The following is a 19388-nucleotide window of genomic DNA, read 5'->3' as shown; positions in this document are numbered from 1 at the left end:
GAACAATAAATAAAAATCACGAATGACGGAAGTGACACTTCAAAACAAGGTGTTTCCGTGTTAGGGAATGAAACTATATCGTCCATTTTAGAGGGGTAGTTATTTGTAACTAGAAATTAAAGTATCTTCAGAGAAAACTACAGACAAAGACAACGACGTAGATTGAAGATAAGATAAATTAATTCCGTTTTGTAATCAGTTCAATTTAACTATTTGTATGCGTGTATTTATAACAAATGTTTTGGTTTCTGTTTTTTTATGTCTCAGGTTTTCATTTCTTCTTTTTGTACCATTTTATACGTGTTAAAAACACTTGTTTTTCGGAATAATAAAAGACTTATTTCAAACTTTATTCATGTTTAAAGAAAGTGTTTTAACCTGTCGCTTAGTTTAAACCATTAATTAAGTAAACAAAAATTAGGGAGGTAGAGCGTTCTCGTGTCAGGTTATTTACTAAAAGGCCTGGTACCTGATACATACAAAATTATCACTTACAAAAACTGTATCATTTTTTTAAGGTGGTCGAGCAATCTTTGACAAGATACGTTACCGTGTTTACAATATACGCATTTATTTCTGAAAAATTCAATACCTTAATTTGAATGATGAGAAACGACAAAAACAATTCAGATGTTTTAAAAATGCTTCAGTTATAAATTCCTATTTTTATGAGTATGTATTTTACTGTCTGGTTATCTACTTAAATGCTACGTGCAAGTTCATGGCAAAATTATTAAAAAAGGTAGATTTTTTCCTTTAAAATGAGCTATTAACCTATGTATTAACCTATGATAAAATACAAAACAATTGTATAAGGACATAAGTGTGGTATAGGAAACGAAGATACATAATTGAAATTTGTTCAATAAATCTATCTGAATAAAAAGACAAAAAATTAAAATAATGTTTTTTAATTTTTTAATTAAACTCTAAACTACAGTCTATTGTGTTTATGAATATGCTTTGTAGTTAATTGTGAGTATAAGAAAAAGATGTTTTTATTCTATGTTCTGTGTGCATACGTTTAATGCAACGCATGCTGTTAACAATTACTTGTTTAATAATTCTTACTTCTTGTAGTTATTAACATTATATTAACACATTCCCACATGGGTTTTCTAGCAGTTTTGCGTCACTCATTCTAAAGGAACACCACGTGCAACTTCAAAATTATATAGGTAGTGTAGAAGATTAAAACACGTACTCAAGAACTGCAAAGGAAGGAAAAATAATCATTGAATTTTTAAAAGTGTTTCCTTATTTATTGATACGAAGAGTTGAGTTACATCTCAAAAATAGGTTTACTTAGTATATATTAGTGACCAGAAACATTGAAAGAAAAATTAATTACTTTGTTCGTTTCCGAATTTTGTGTAAAGCTGTACGAGGTCTATCTGCGCTAGCCGCCCCTAATTTTGCAGTGTAAGACTAGAAGGAAGGTAGCTAGTCATCATCACTCACAAGACTAGAAGGAAAGTAGCTAGTCATCACCACTCACAAGACTAGAAGGAAGGTAGCTAGTCATCACCACTCACAAGACTAGAAGGAAGGTAGCTAGTCATCACCACTCACAAGACTAGAAGGAAGGTAGCTAGTCATCACCACTCACCGCTATCTCTTGGGCTACTCTTTTTTACCAACGAATAGTTGGATTGGCCGCCACTTTATAAAGCCCCCACGGCCGAAAGGAAAGCATGTTTGGTGTGAGGGGGGATTCGAACCCGCGACCCTCACATTACTAGTCGACTACCATAACCACCTCACTATGCCGGGCTGAAAGATAGGCTATTCAGATTATTAGATCCTAGAAAACTGAAATAAAAGAGCGACTATTAATTAGTGAGAGACAGGTCTAACAGGTAAGATATAAGTAACACTAAATTTCTGCTGATAATTTCTGGATGTTCTTTAGAAGAGTTTGGAAAAATAACTAGTACTTCGTTAGTGAATGATTTTGATTCTACGGTTTAAAGGAACAATATACGGAACATGCAATGTAATTTAAAAACTTGTGTTATAAAACGACGTTTTGCTTCGAACTTCTTCAAATTATAATACTTATAAAAGAAACACATGTCTAATCAAAATAATGCCAGCATTTTGTTTACAAATATAGAATAACTAGAAAAGCTTTGTAATTCATTGTAATTTTCAGTGTCTACGAAATACAAAAAAACAGCTGAGGCATGCTGATTTAGTATTTTTAAGATCCTGCTGGAATTTAATTATCTACCAAACAACCAATGACAAAACAATGACTTTTTGCAGGCTCACCATGAATATTAAGCTCCCATGCAAGGGTCCTGCATGGCCAGGTGCGTTAAGGCGTTCGACTCGTAATTTTAGTGTCGCAGGTTCAAATCTCCGACGCCCCAAACATGGTCGCCCTTTCAGCCTTGGGGGCATTATAATGTCACGGTCAATTCCACTATTCGTTAATAAAAGAGTAGCCCAAAAGTTGGCGGTGGGGGGTGATGACTAGCTGCTTTCTGTCTAGTCTTACATTGCTGAATTACGGATAGCTAGCGCAAATAGCTCTCGTATAGCTTTGCGCGAAATTCAGAAAGAAACAAATAGACAAACCGATGTTATTATTGTTTTTATAAAGTGTTTAAAACTTCCATGTGTGTATATATTTGATTGTTTAGGGTGAATCTCTTGAAAGGAAAGTGTGTGTTGCTTGTTTGCAGGATTTCGTATGAAATTACATGAAGGCTATCTGCGCTAGCTGCTCCTAACTTTGAATGTATAAACTAGAAAGCAGTTAGTTATTACGGCCAACACCGTTTATTTGGCCACTCTTAACAAAACGAAGAGTAGGACTTGATTGTCACGCTTATAACGTTTTTGACAATAACTGACTCAAACCAGGAATTCTCGAGTTCACATTCCAAGCACGCTAACGTTTAAGCTTCTCTCGGTCCATATTAAAAAAAAACTCCAAACCTTAACATTACACGAATGAAAATTAGAAGTAAAATTACAAATCCCCAAACTACACGAATATGAGTTGACAGAAAATCTAGAAACTAAAATACAACTACACATGTTTTATTTCTAATAAAATGCGGCGATTTTCACATAAAAGTACCACAAACTCCAAAAATTATTTAAATATTACTTATAAACTGCACAAATATAACTTAGAAGGAAATACGAGCCAAACGAAAACACAAGCATTACTTAGAAAGAAATGTCACCAGGCCTATAGCTATACAAATACGTCCTCAGTGGTACAGCGATACGTCTGTGGACTTACAATGCTAGAATCCACGTTTCGATACTATGGTTGACAAAGCACAGATAGTCCATTGCGTTACTTTGTGCTTAACTATAAAATAAGCAAGCCAGCTAAACAAATACAACAAAGTTATAACAATATTTATATTACTCGGAGAAAATGCATAAAAACACAAAATTATAAAAATACACTCTACAATAAACCCTCGAAACACTATAATAACGTCATTTAGAAAACACATTAAGAGCCCAAAGTTATCAGTAAATCCCTCGAAATTAACAGCAGTTAACTCACAAACTATAAGAATCGGTCTCTTAGAAATAATAAGAGTTTCAGTAAACATTAATTAGAAACGAAATCTCGGGGTTCAAAATGCTTAAAAATATCACTTATAAAAAGTATCGGGATGTTATTTAGAAAGAAAAGCTGCCATTCCTAGAACTACATGAATACAAGCTGAGGAATAGGACATAAAGTGAAAATCATTTAGAAGGAGAAGCTGCAGTTCCTAAAACTACATGAATACAAGCTGAGGAACAGGACATAAAGTGAAAATCATTTAGAAGGAGAAGCTGCAGTTCCTAAAACTACATGAATACAAGCTGAGGAACAGGACATAAAGTGAAAATCATTTAGAAGGAGAAGCTGCAGTTCCTAAAACTACATGAATACAAGCTGAGGAACAGGACATAAAGTGAAAATCATTTAGAAGGAGAAGCTGCAGTTCCTAAAACTACATGAATACAAGCTGAGGAACAGGACATAAAGTGAAAATCATTTAGAAGGAGAAGCTGCAGTTCCTAAAACTACATGAATACAAGCTGAGGAATAGGACATAAAGTGAAAATCATTTAGAAGAAGAAGCTGCAGTTCCTAAAACTACATGAATACAAGCTGAGGAACAGGACATAAAGTGAAAATCATTTAGAAGGAGAAGCTGCAGTTCCTAAAACTACATGAATACAAGCTGAGGAACAGGACATAAAGTGAAAATCATTTAGAAGGAGAAGCTGTAATTCCTAAAACTACATGAATACAAGCTGAGGAACAGGACATAAAGTGAAAATCATTTAGAAGGAGAAGCTGCAGTTCCTAAAACTACATGAATACAAGCTGAGGAACAGGACATAAAGTGAAAATCATTTAGAAGGAGAAGCTGTAATTTCTAAAACTACATAATACAAGCTGAGGAATAGAACATAAAGTGAAAATCATTTAGAAGGAGAAGCTGCAGTTCCTAAAACTACATGAATACAAGCTGAGGAACAGGACATAAAGTGAAAATCATTTAGAAGGAGAAGCTGCAGTTCCTAAAACTACATGAATACAAGCTGAGGAACAGGACATAAAGTGAAAATCATTTAGAAGGAGAAGCTGTAATTTCTAAAACTACATAATACAAGCTGAGGAATAGAACATAAAGTGAAAATCATTTAGAAGGAGAAGCTGTAATTTCTAAAACTACATAATACAAGCTGAGAAATAGAACATAAAGTGAAAATCATTTAGAAAGAAAAGCCACGAGTTCCTTACCTACACATATATATTATTTAGAAAGTAGAGTTTACAAATTCCAAAAGTGCAGGGAAATAAACTGATTAGAAACAAATAAATTTCTACTTTTGGAACTTGTAGTTTTCATTGTTAAACCAGCTTAATTTCACACTTCTATAACTAGTAACGAACATATTGATAGAAATGAAATAGAAACCTATAACCCGAGAGCTTTCCAAAAATGGACCTTTCTTCTTCAGGGTAGGCCCGGCATGGCCAAGCGTAATAAGGCGTGCGACTCGTAATCTGAAAGTCGCGGGTTCGCATCCCCGTCGCGCTAAACATGCTCGCCTTTTCAGTCGTGGGGGCGTTATAATGTAACGGTCAATCCCACTATTCGTTGGTAAAAGAGTAGCCCAAGAGTTGGCGGTGGGTGGTGATGACTAGCTGCCTTCCCTCTAGTCTTACACTGCTAAATTAGGGACGGCTAGCACAGATAGCCCTCGTGTAGCTTTGTGCGAAATTCAAAAACAAACAAACATCTTCATGGTCAAACTGGAAGTGGTGGTGTAATCGAACGAGTGACATATATAGAAGAAGTTTCTTGACATCATGAAGGTCAGCCGGTTTCCAGGAAATGTTTTTCTCTCTACATACTGTTGTAATCGCCCCATTTCTAGTACAATGTAACCTATAGCGAAACTGTATGCGAAGAGGTGTTAGGGATATTTTAATTTTGAAATGGTTATATATATGTACATTTAAAACTATACTTAGGTGTTTAGGTAAAATTAAAGGTGGTGTGCCCGGCATGACCGAGCGCGTTAGGCGTGCGACTCGTAATCCGAGGGTCGCGGGTTCGCATCCCAGTTTTAACAATCTAGCTGAGTAACAGTATATGTTTGAAACTCACTGAAAACACAGCTCAACTGTTGAATTTCTTAAAAAAAGTTGGTTTTGACTGTAAATAGACGCTGGAAAATCTGATAAATTAACATACTATAATAATTTTGCAATGTTTTCTTTACAAGAAATTAGGTTAAATATTGGATGAGTATTTGTCTGTATAATTATCATAAATTACCCTTTATGGTGCTCAAAATTTAATACGATTTTGTGGTCTATTAATTCTGCACTAGTGTGCATGAATTGCAACTACAGTTGCTGGTTCAGGGTCTTGTTTAGCAATTTTCTGTGTCAGTTTTGCGCCAAATAGTTCTTAGTAGAATTACAATCTTATTATTTTAATGGCCATAGCAATCTTGTTACGTTCTCCTGGTCAAGATTATCCTGTACAATATACCTACTATGGGCAGTGGTATTATCATTCTGGAACAAAACGTTGTTAAATCTTTCCCGAGAATATGGCAAAAATATTGTCTTTTGTAATGTCTGTAGGAGGAGCTATTGAAGCTTCCCTGAAAAATATGAAGAGCAATTTTTTAATATGATGAGTAGCTGCCCAAATATATACTGCACCACCTCCCGTGTATTTTCTATGGGAAGGACAGTCTTTTCTTATCTGATTTCTCGGAAAACGACGAATACAAATCCTACCATTAGCTGTAACAAGTCACTAAAAGGACTCATCTGAAAAGATGGCATGTCACCAGTGTCCTAACTGTAAGACAGCATGCTGTCCTACGCAAATAATATGGAGATGGCGGTGAATTCATGTTGATATCACTTTGCATATTGCTCTTCATGCAAAATAATCTTGTTTGGTTTGTCTCATGTTCATTGTTCTTCTGGATACCCTGGAATGAATGTGTTCACACCATTCTTGTCATAAGGTGTTGCAAAATTTCTTTTGATCTTGTTGTGTCAATATGATCAAGATATGGTCATATCGGACAATAGTTTTTCAACTTATACCAGGATTCTGAATACATTACACTGAGAGTATCATACCGTTCTGATAATGTCCATTTGCTTTTTACCATTTCTGGATAGTCGAATAATTTCATATGCCATAACTTCTGGCACGTGACGAGTGATAACTCTACACCAAGTACTAGAAATTGTCTGAACATAGCATTCATTTATTTCAATAAATATTATACTAAAAACACATCCTTTTATACAAAACAACTGTATGTGTGTGTTTTGACAAATATATGCTCAAAACAAATTATACAGACCACAATAACAGCTTGTAGATGTTTTTATCCAACCATACTCTCTCTACCTTCTCTGTTACTGAACAGCTACTCCATGCATGTAGAAAATAACATTAATATAGAAGAGTGTGCAAACAATTTGGATAAGACTGTACCTGGTTGGCTCTGTTTACATGACCTGAGAAGGTCAAAACGTTATTTTCCGCTTTATTAGTAAAAGTGTTAATATCAGTACAAGCCGTATTGAAATTCAAATATAATAATTATTTAATATCTGCCATAGGACCATGGTGTAACTTGATAATGTGTTTCTTAATGTTTTTTATTTTGTTTTGTTCTGCGCAGACATGAATTATTGTTGTTCTTGACGTTTTCTTGCATGAGGGACGTATTTTGGAAAATCTCAGTACCCAATCACACAGTTACAACCTAACAATGTATCAGTAGTTGGTCAGTTGGGTGAAGATGCTTTGATAAGTTCATTGTACGTATAATGATTTAAGTTATTTTACAGTTGTATATTTGCATTTCCTTTGCTTATCAAGGTGATTTTAATTCTCTGCTTAGCCCCCCTCCAGTGGCTCAGCGGTATGTCTGCGAATTTACAACGCAAAAAGCGGGTTTCGATACCCGTGGTGGGCGGAGCACAAGATAGCCCATTGAGTAGCTTTGTGCTTAATTCAAAACAACAACTTCTCTGCTTAACACTTTCCAAACTTGTAATTTGTGGATATTTATTACTTTCTTCCAAACGTAAAAAAGAACGAATACTGCAAGTGAGTATTGAATGAATAACACTTAGACAAATAATACATAAATATAGAATAAAATAATTCTGAAAGTTTAAAGTTCACAAACATAGTTTAGAAAAATATCCAAGCCTCTCTACTCCCCCCCAAAAAAAACAACACGAACGTTAATTAGCAAAAATTAGCTACAAATCTCCATAGCTATATCAATGTAACGTTTTTTAACAAGTCATATTAATAAGGTTTAAAATGAAAAAAAAAAGAATATTGTAAGAAACTGTAACTTAGGATTAGTAATTACCTAAGCATTTATTAAAATGATATAAAATATGTACATGCTGTGAAACAGATCACCAACTCAAAAAAGATTACGTGAGGGTCAATCAAGGAACAAATTATGGTTTTTGATTTCAAAAGCCATTGGTAATGTTCGTGTACCAACAATACTTCCACTATTTATGTTTCTATGAAACTTAGGGAATTCCATAAAATTGTATAGGACAGTTGTTATTTATTCTTATTGATTTGGGTGTTTTCATTGATTATACATCAGTTTTGAGTTTGTTTAACGTTCTATTGACTGTCTTCCTGTCTTTCCTAGGAAGTCTTTGTTGAGCTTGTGACTATCTAGTAATTGTCATAACTTGCGTCTAAGGTTATTGAACTGTCTTCATCACCTGCAGCTAAAGTTGTCCCGTTTTAAACTATCCAATTCACTAAGTTTCTGTTTTGTAATATAGGATTTTAGTTTCCTGGCATTTCGAGGGCAGAGTAGTTTGAAGTCTAAATTATTCTATAACAGATTTCGGAAGGTTTAGAAACACAGGTTCTAGCTTGACCGCTCTGTTGACTGTTGGTAATATTGGGCGGGATAATGAAATGAAGGCACAGAAGAGTTTATCTTTAGCATCAGTAAAGACTCTGCAATGAAAGGTTACATACCTGCCTTCATTAACAATTGTTTGAAATGCATAAAATTTCAAACTGATTCAACAGACAAGAAAAATGACACAAATACTATTTAATTCCTGTCTATGTAAAACTTAATCATCTTGTACTTGAAATATTCAATACTGATGACTTTGAACAACATAAGGAAATCTTAGATATATTCTTTTCAAAACTAAACAAAGAACATCTGACGACAAACAAAAAAAGCATCATTTGTGAAATGCCATGTTCCTGTAAATACAGAACCACATAAGAGAAAATAAATGACATTTTAGCGCAAGGATAAAAAGATTAAAAGAATGATGAAAACACAGAATTTTACCTTGGCAAGACATTCCGTGCTAGGTGGATATAAAATAGGCTAAGAAAATTACAAAGGCATTGTATGTGAAGAATATTTAAAAAAATTATCCAAGAATATTTCGATATCAACGTGATTAAACCATCAAAAAAACAGAGTTTCTGGCCTGGATATTAGCAGCTTGTGGCTACCATGGGTTAAATCATCACTCATTCCAACAACCATGAAATGTTAAGAAGCCACTCACTTCACGTCCATTTCAGTCGTCCTGGATAGCACAAACTCATGCAAAAATTGATATAAGATGATGAAGCAAAGAGGAACCCACGAACAGTCAAGGCAGAAAATTCAAGAGAATAAGAAGGCAGACACTTTTTGACGCTAAAGAGACAAGAGAGGCCATCGATACACACAGAAAGAGAAAATGACCACTTCGTGATAATCAACTGCCTACAAAACAATTACTTCCTAAAAGAAGTTTCCAATTTTATATGAAATAAAAAGCCTATATTTAGACTTAATCCTGAAAGGTCAAGAAGACTGCAAGGAATTGAAACCCTCATACAGCTAAAGCCATCCACAGATCTCAAATATTTAAATAATCCGAGAACATCTACTTCCCCAAAACAGTGCTAGTCTGCCGAAAGTAGCAATAGTCCTAAGTCACTTTGCTGCAGAATACGGATTTGTCCATTATCACTCAGGATATCCTACAAGCACTGAAAAATGGCACTACAGCTAAAATACACGCGGTTCGCAGAATCATTTCAAGGAATACATGATTTGAAACAGAGTAGAAGTTATAAAACCATCAAAGTGAAGTTCAGAATACATACACCGACTACTTTCTTTTCTTTTTCAATTTAGAGCAAAAAAAACACACAAGAAGATGAAACATCAAAGGAAACCTATAACCGACACTCGCAGACACCTAGTTTCTTAACAAAAGTTCAAATTCTATTCCATTAATTTCTGTATCACAAGCCAACAAATTCAAATGCCAGTAGAAAAAGTTAAAATCACGGAAAACACAAATCCTGACCATTAGCAACAAGAAATTACAAGATTCTTGAACACACACGCAGACGAGTAAAAAACAAAACACAGGGATATTCATCGAAACCACCCTCCACCTCAGACCAGGAAACTCAAACTAGAATGAACACCACAGGTAGGGAAAGAAATCCAAGCCAACGTACAGATCGACCAATAGTCTGAAGCTGCAAACGAGGAAAAGCGCTTATGGACAATTACACGAAAAAGTAACCGAAGGAGATATTTTATTGAGCCTGAGAGATCTGAGAAAGACACCAAGGATAATGTAATTAATTATTGACTAGCTTAACAATCACAAACAGCATCTTAAACTATCCCAAATGAAAACTACACCTATTTGCTTTCTTTTCCCAGCATTCATGAATTACTGCTACATCCTAGAAAATACTTCTAAATCACTCATGTTTGACACTAACTATCATTTCTTCCCACTTCAGATAAACAGCATTGGCGTTGGTCGGGTAGAAGTGAACGGTGATAGTGAAATGTTTTCGGACACTCCCATGTCCTCTTCACCCCATAATCAATTTCTGAGTAGTTGACCATTCAATCCCTTCACTTCGAAACTTTCAATTCCTGTCTGTGTATTCAATGACTTATTTATTTTCTTTCATCTGTCCATTTTAACAAGGCCCGGCATGGCTAGTTGGTTTAAAACGTTTGGCTAGTAATCTGAGAGTCGCGGGTTCGAATCCCAGGCGTACCAAACATTCTCGCCCTTTCAGCCGTGGGGCGTTATAATATGATGGTCAATACCACTATCCGTTGGTAAAAGAGTAGCCCAAGAGTTAGCGGTGGGTGGTGATGACTAGCTGCCTTCCCTCTAGTTATACACTACTAAATTAGGAACGACTAGCGCAGATAGCCCTCGTGTAGTTTTGCGCGAAATTCAAAAACAAACAAACCATTTTAACTGATTCAGTTTTATTTATTATTTTCTGTCTGTATTTATATGATTATTTAGCTTCTAAGAATGTTTAAATGGAATATACTCAGACCTAATTTCAACTGAAAAAGATAGAAAAAGTTGCAGTAACACGAACAACTGGACATCACACAGACATACACAATGTCTTTTGCGATGGCGTCTGGGCTTCTCCGGCTATCTTTCCTCCTTGTTTTTGTAGAGGTTATCTTCATTAAACGTTATTTAACTTAGTAAAGTAATTTGTTTTCATGTAGTAATTCCTTAACTATTATAAACCACAAGCGGGGCGATAGGGATCATTTGATCTTTAAGCACCCTATGATTTCCTAAACCAAAATACCTACAACGGTATGAATAAACAATACAAGCCATCAAAAAAAAGACGGAAATACTTTGAAACGTCTTCCTTTCCGTCTGTAGATTAGTCTTCAAAGGATTTCTCTAAGTGTCACACTCAATTAAAAACATCTGGTGCCCGTTTCATTATTTTTCATTAAATGAGTGTGTTTAAAACACTCTTATTAGATGATATAAAATAAAGCATAGAGTAATATATTTTTTATGTTGGGATTAGAAGATAGAATATAAAATTCAAAGGAAGGTTTAATTTTTCTTAAAAGATAAGAACTTGTTTAAACCGTTCCAACTAAAAAATAAAATAAAAAACACAGAGAAACCTGTTTAACACCCACTACTTAGAAGATAAAATACAAAACTATTAAAAACCTTCCAAAGATAAAATATAATAAACTCAGAGGAGCCTGCAATAAACGGTGTAATCAGAATATATAACATTAAGAGATGCTTGTTTGTTTGGAATTAAGCACAAAGCTATACCATGAGATATCTGTGCTCTGCCCACCACGGGTATCCAAACTCGGTTTCTAGCGGTGTGAGTCTGCAGACATACTGCTGTGTCACTGGGGAAAATAATAAAAAACACATCTGTTTCAAGTATTTTACTTCGGAACCCATGTAGAATTATGTTATCTCAATATTTAACAGACGACTCAGAGAAACTTTTTTTCAAAATACTGTAATAAAAATATAAAATGTAAAATTCACTGAAACGTGTTTAAACCGTCTAATTACAAAATATAAAACTCAAAAGAACGTGTTTAAACACCCTAATTAGAAGCAATATTTAAACTAATAGGAACCTCTCTCAGAAAACCCAGATGATATGATACGACATACGACTCGAAGAAACTACTTTTAAGCACTTTAAAAAATATATGGCATAAACCATAGAGAATACTGTTTAAAATATTCTACTTATATAATAAAATATAAAACTCAGAAAGACATGTTTAAAACATATAAGGCAAACTCGAAAGAACCTTTCAAAAAGCTTTAGTTGGAAGGCTTTTGTTTGTTTTTGAATTTTGCGCATAGCTACACGAGGGCTATCTGCACTAGCCGTCCTTAATTTAGTAGTGTAAGACAAGATGGAAGGCAGTTAGTCATCACAACCCACTGCCAACTCTTGGACTGCTCTTTTACCACAAATAGTGGGATTGACCGTCATATTGGAACGCCCCCACGACTAAAAGGGTGAGCATGTTTAGTGCGACGGGGATTCGAACCCAAGACCCTCAGATTGCAAGTCGAACGCCTTAAACCACCTGGCCATGCCGGACCAAAATGAGTAATACAACAAGTTAGCACACATAGCTTTCGAGTAGTTTTGCGTTAACTTTAACAATAAACAAGATTTCTTTTCGCACATACTCTGGTTTTTCAATGAGTCATCATCAGACTTATTGATGCTGGTTCTAACGTAAAGATGGAAACCTGGTGAAATTTGTGAATTCGATACTTATATTTTATCACTGACTTGTTGAAAACAACGAATATATTTTTACACAAACTTTATAGTAATGTAATACCTACTGATAGGTGGCACAATATTTGTCAAATAGAATTTAACGAATAAATGATTTTTTTAAAAAAAAACATCAATAAAGTTCTTCAGATACTGGATAAATTACTGATAAACCACATTGCTCATTATTATGATAAGTGCATATATGAGAAAGTACTATATTAAAGGTGAATAAAGTCAGTGAAAGTATCTTATTATGAAATATCGAAAGAATAAGCTAAACAGAAAATTGACCGAAATTCATTTTATTTGCTTCAATCACCAGTACGTACTTGTAGTTCACTATTTTTTTATTGTTTTTTAAATTCGCGCAAAGCTACATGAGAGTTATCTGCGCTAGCCATTCCTAATTTAGCATTGTAAGATTAGATGGCAGGTAGCTGTAATCACCACCCACCGCCAACTCTTGGGCTACTTTTTTACCAACGAAGAGTAGGATTGACTTGTCATATTATACAAGCCTTATGGCTAAAAGGGAGAGCGTGTTAGGTGTGACGGGAATTCGAACCCACGTCCTTCGGATTACGAATCGAGTGCCTTAACCACGTGGCCATGCCAGGCTAGGTTGTAGCGGTGTCTCAGTGATACTAGGAATTATATTGTACAGTGATTACGATACATAATTCAGAATATATCCAATAAAACTCAACATAAACAGCATTTTCAATGCCATGTAAGAACCTTTGATTGCAATACATGATAAAATACACACAAGTTCGAACAAATAATTAAAAATAAGGCGAGAAATAGTTTGCAGAAATTAACTTACGTTTGTTTGTTTTTGAATTTTTCGCAGAGCTACACGAGGGCTATCTGCGCTAGCCGTTCCTAATTTAGTATTGTAAGACTAGAGGGAAGGTAGTTAGTCATCACAACCAACCGCCAACTCTTGGACTGCTCTTTTACCAACAAATAGTGGGATTGACCGTCATATTGGAACGCCCCCACGACTAAAAGGGCGAGCATGTTTAGTGAGACGGGAATTCGAACCCAATACTCTCAGATTACAAGTCGAACGCCTAACCCACCTGGCCATGCCGGGCCAAAATGAGCAATACAACAGGTTAGCTCACATAGCTTTCGAGTAGTTTTGCGTTAACTTTAACAATAAACATGATTTCTTTTCACATGTACTCTGGTTTTTCAATGAGTCATCATCAGACTTATTGATGCAGGTTCTAACTTGAAGACGGAAATCTGGTGAAATTTGTGAATTCGCCACTTATATTTTATCACTGACTTGTTGAAAACAAGGAATATACTTTTATACAAACTTTATAGTTATGTAATACCTATGATAATTTAACAATATTTGTTAAATAGAGTCGAGTACCTTAACCACCTGGCCATGCCGGACTGGGATGTGTTTAAGAAGCCCGTTACACTTTTTCTATTTATCTTCTTCTCCTTTTGGAAAGTGTCCATCGTAAATTAAAAGTTTTTTTATATTAATACTATTTCTTAGCGCTCTCCCTTGTCACATTTCGTTAATGGCGTCAGAATTGGCGTTTTGAAAATTGAGAACTAAAATTTAATTTCTTTGTATTTCAGCATGTAGCAAAACATCTGGCATAAATTATCCGAAATATGAAACTTAAAATAAAAAAGATCTATTTTTTTTAATTGTAGCCTACAGCGTTGATTAAAAGCTAATAGCAATTATATTAATATCGTTCATTTTGGGAAAGGTGTAGCAATACATTGAAATCAAAACAGATGAGAAAGTACAGCTTTTCTCATTGGTCAAGAATATTTTGATTTTGTTGTTGTTTCTCATTAAAAGTACATAAATAAATGTACGTTTGCGTCACCTCTTTTATAACAATGACGTATACCTTCTAAAACTTGCTTTTTCCCCAACCACGTGACAACACAGGGGCCTACACGTGCATGTATATAAACTTATTTCGCTCCAGTGCTTGTCAGGTGTATGAAAAGTAGTTGCTGTCGATGGGAAGAAGAGAATTTTAGGCTAAAATACAACTATAATATTGAGCTTAATTAATCTTACTTAGTCTTCTGTCCACCTATTGGAAGGATTATTGTGTACTTGATGATTATAATCAAGTCTTGAAATGCCCAAAGAGAAAAATCAGAATGGGAACAACGAGGTAAGCAATGGCGTTTGGTACTTGTACAGTTAGTATATTTCGGACAGGTAAGCTATGGGGAAAACCCTAGAACAGGTCACAGACCTTATCAAATATATAAAGAACTGTAATCTCCACCGTGAAGTTGTCTTTAAACAAAGGGTTTAGTTCCATACGTTAACTAATTATTAACATGAGTACGGAATTATCTTCCAAATTGTTATCAGTAACATCATTGATTTTCATTTGCATTCATAATTTTGCTGCATTTATAAATAAAACAAAACCTTCCAACTGCATAATTATGTCACATTTCCATGCTGGGTATACTTTACGAGAGATGGGCACATAATTTACACTTGAAGACTGGATATGAATGAAATTTGGAGTAGTCGTTCACCTATACTTTTTGTTTTGTTTGTTTTTTGAATTTTGCGCAGAGCTACACGAGGGTTATCTGCGCTAGCCGTTTCTAATTTAGTATTGTAAGACTAGAGGGAAGGTAGTTAGTCATCACAACCCACCGCCAACTCTTGGGCTACTTTTTTACTAACGAAGAGTAGGATTGACTTGTCACATTATACAAGCCTCATGGCTAAAAGGGAGAGCGTGTTACGTGTGACGGGAATTCGAACCCACGTCCTTCGGATTACGAGTCGAGTGCCTTAACCACGTGGCCATGCCAGGCTCTGTTGTAGCGGTGTCTCAGTGATATTAGGAATGATATTGTACAGTGATTACGATACATAATTCAGAATATATCCAATAAAATTCAACATAAACAGCATTTTCAATGCCATTTAAGGACCATTGATTGCAACACATGATAAAATACACACAAGTTCGAACAAATAATTAAAAATAAGGCGAGAAATAGTTTGCAGAAATTAACTTACGTTTGTTTGTTTTTGAATTTTGCGCAGACCTGCACGAGGGCTATCTGCACTAGCCGTCCTTAATTTAGTAGTGTAAGACTAGATGGAAGGCAGTTAGTCATCACAACCCACCGCCAACTCTTGGACTGCTCTTTTACCAACAAATAGTGGGATTGACCGTCATATTGGAACGCCCCCACGACTGAAAGAGCGAGCATGTTTAGTGCGACGGGGATTCGAACCCAAGACCCTCAGATTACAAGTCGAACGACTTAAACCACCTGGCCATGCCGGGCCAAAATGAGCAATACAACAGGTTAGCACACATAGCTTTCGAGTAGTTTTGCGTTAACTTTAACAATAAACATGATTTCTTTTCGTACATACTCAGGTTTTTCAATGAGTCATCATCAGACTTATTGATGCAGGTTCTAACGTAAACACAGAAACCTGGTGAAATTTGTGAATTCGCCACTTATATTTTATCACTGACTTGTTGAAAACAAGGAATATACTTTTACACAAACTTTATAGTAATTTTGATTTTGTTGTTGTTTCTCATTAAAAATACATAAATAAATGTATGCTTGCGTCACCTCTTTTATAACAATGACGTATACCTTCTAAAACTTGCTTTTTCCCCAACCACGTGACAACACAGGGGCCTACACGTGCATGTATATAAACTTATTTCGCTCCAGTGCTTGTCAGGTGTATGAAAAGTAGTTGCTGTCGATGGGAAGAAGAGAATTTTAGGCTAAAATACAACTATAATATTGAGCTTAATTAATCTTACTTAGTCTTCTGTCCACCTATTGGAAGGATTATTGTGTACTTGATGATTATAATCAAGTCTTGAAATGCCCAAAGAGAAAAATCAGAATGGGAACAACGAGGTAAGCAATGGCGTTTGGTACTTGCACAGTTAGTATATTTCGGACAGGTAAGCTATGGGGAAAACCCTAGAACAGGTCACAGACCTTATCAAATATATAAAGAACTGTAATCTCCACCGTGAAGTTGTCTTTAAACAAAGGGTTTAGTTCCATACGTTAACTAATTATTAACATGAGTACGGAATTATCTTCCAAATTGTTATCAGTAACATCATTGATTTTCATTTGCATTCATAATTTTGCTGCATTTATAAATAAAACAAAACCTTCCAACTGCATAATTATGTCACATTTCTATGCTGTGTATTCTTTACGAGAGATGGGCACATAATTTACACTTGAAGACTGGATATGAATGAAATTTGGAGTAGTCGTCCACCTGTACCTTTTCAAAGCTATCCAGTCGGGTTATTTCTGTACCATTACTGTTAGATATAAAAGAGTTACATGGCCATCTTATTGTAATAAAAAACAGTCTTACTTTTGGATCAACGTATTTGATATTCATAATTCACACGAGTTTCGCCTCCTCACGAGCACAGCGGTATGTCTGCGGACTTAAAACGCTGTAATTCGGGTTTCGATACCCGTGGGTGTAGCGGGCGGAGTAAAAATAGACCATTGTGTAGATTTGTGCTTAATTACAAACAATAACATATGAGTTTAAATAAAAAAAACGTTTGTAAAAAGTTTCATTAACATTTGTGAATATGCTTTTTATCCAGTGGTTTATTAACACCCTTTTCTTCTTGAAACTCTCACCGGGAAAATTATTCACCAACATAAAAAATACCAGTAAATGAAAATACAATGAAACTGACTGATTTATTAATTTTTATTTACTTTTTCATTAAGATGCTCTCCTCAAATTGTTGCGCTCTAGAACCGAGAAGCCAATTGGTTAATACGCCTCTGTTTTTAGCCTTCGGTTGAAAACTGTGAAATGCAGACAGTTGTAACGTTTGCTGTTCAAACTGGTTTTCACGAAGTGCATACGCGTAGATAGAAAAATGGGTCTTTGCAACCATCCCATTTAGATCTTACGTTGATAAACATTGACATTTTTTTTATACATACATATATATATTTGTGTTTGACGAATCTGAATGTCACCCTCTACATCCTATTTTCTGAATATTCACCTGAAAGTTTCTTCTTCAGGAAACCATTAATCCACAGAGACATTTAATCTCACATGTAGACTGAGCGTGATCTAGTAATTAGCATATCGGTCTGAGGAACTGAGGTTCCTAGGTTCATGTACCTTTGACTCAGAAACACACTCTGCACTTTGAACCGTGGATATGTTACAAGTGTGATGGATAATTCTCATCATTAATGTTGACAGTGGGTACTGTTGATTAGCTGGATTTCCTCTGGTATTTCTCATAAAAATTGGGAACAAATAGGGTAAATAGACCCTTGCGTAATTTTGTGCGAATTTTTGAAACAGACAAGTTTTTATCAGAAGCTTCTAATAGACACCATTTGACTGAATGTCCTTTTGAAGATAATAATGAATTATAAATAAAATTATATTTTTACTCTCCTTATTTGCTTTTTAAAGGAAGACAGAATTGTAGAGAAAGTTTCATTTTGATTGAATATTTTAATTTACTTTCTGAAGAATAATGGTGTTTGTTATCAAACACTAAAGGCTATTTATGTCATGCCCACCATGGGTATCGAAATCCGGTTTCTAGTAGTATAAGTCCAGAGTCATGCCGCTGTATCACTGGCGGATTTTTGAAGAGTAGATTGAACTACATAAGTTTTATTTTGACCCAATGCCCTTATTTATTTTTGAAAGTAGTTTGAATTGTACACATGTTTCATTTTACTTAATTTCCTTTATAAACAGTATAATGAATTATTTTAAAAAATTTGATTTTTTTATGTCGCAAATTTTCTTGTATAAAAAATTTCATTTTGATGGAATGTTCTTCCTTTATGAAGAGTTGACTGAATTATAGTAAAGACTTAACCCAGACGAGGACCGGCATGGCCAAGCGCGTTAAGGCGTGCGACTCGTAATCCGAGGGTCGCGGGTTCGCATCCCCGTCGCGCCAAACATGCTCGCCCTTTCAGCCGTGGGGGCGTTATAATGTAACAGTCAATCCCACTATTCGTTGGTAAAAGAGTAGCCCAAGAGTTGGCGCTGGGTGGTGATGACTAGCTGCCTTCCCTCTAGTCTTACACTGCTAAATTAGGGACGGTTAGCACAGATAGCCCCCGAGTAGATTTGTGCAAAATTCAAAAACAAACAATAAACCAGACGAATTATCCTTACTTTTTCAAGAATACATAAACTGTAAAAGAAAGTTTAATTTTGACTGAATGTAACTTACTTTCTGAAAAATATGTTCAATTATAGAAAAAAACTTACATTTGTCAATACTCTTCGAGAAATACATGCAATTGTAAAAAGATTCATTTTGATTGAAAGTTCTTAGTTTTTCAAGAGTGGATCGAATTTTAGAAAAGTCTCATTACGACATAATGATCTGTTACGTATTATAATGTATCTCGGACGAGTTTCTAATGTATTATATTACGTATTACAAACTCGGAATTTTAGTTTGAAATATAGAAGTTCATTGAATGTCGATATGTATCAGATCTATAGTGTATGCCAATGATACACACAATTTTCATTATTAACACAAGTATGTTTTAATATACAAACAACAATACAATTTATAATAACTGTTATTGCAAATAGTAATTACAAATAAAAATTTATATAGAAACGTTTTACAACCTTCAAACAATATTAAGCCTTCTTTCTTGTATGGAACTGAA

At 34.9% G+C, this 19388-nt stretch overlaps 1 protein-coding gene across 1 annotated transcript in view; it reads left to right on the top strand.

Annotated features, from left to right (window-relative positions):
- The first annotated feature begins 16401 nt into the window (after positions 1-16401).
- Positions 16402-19388, top strand: part of LOC143247353 (sodium-dependent proline transporter-like) — a 72881-nt gene continuing 69894 nt past the window's right edge. Inside the window, exon 1 of the mRNA XM_076495280.1 lies at positions 16402-16586. Coding sequence (XP_076351395.1) covers positions 16551-16586 — 36 coding nt within the window. The 5' untranslated portion in view covers positions 16402-16550. The remainder of the gene's footprint in view (positions 16587-19388) is intronic.

Source organism: Tachypleus tridentatus, chromosome 3, assembly GCF_004210375.1.
Source record: "Tachypleus tridentatus isolate NWPU-2018 chromosome 3, ASM421037v1, whole genome shotgun sequence".
Classification (NCBI taxonomy): Eukaryota; Metazoa; Arthropoda; class Merostomata; order Xiphosura; family Limulidae; genus Tachypleus; species Tachypleus tridentatus.
This window is presented reverse-complemented; position numbering and strand designations above follow the sequence as displayed.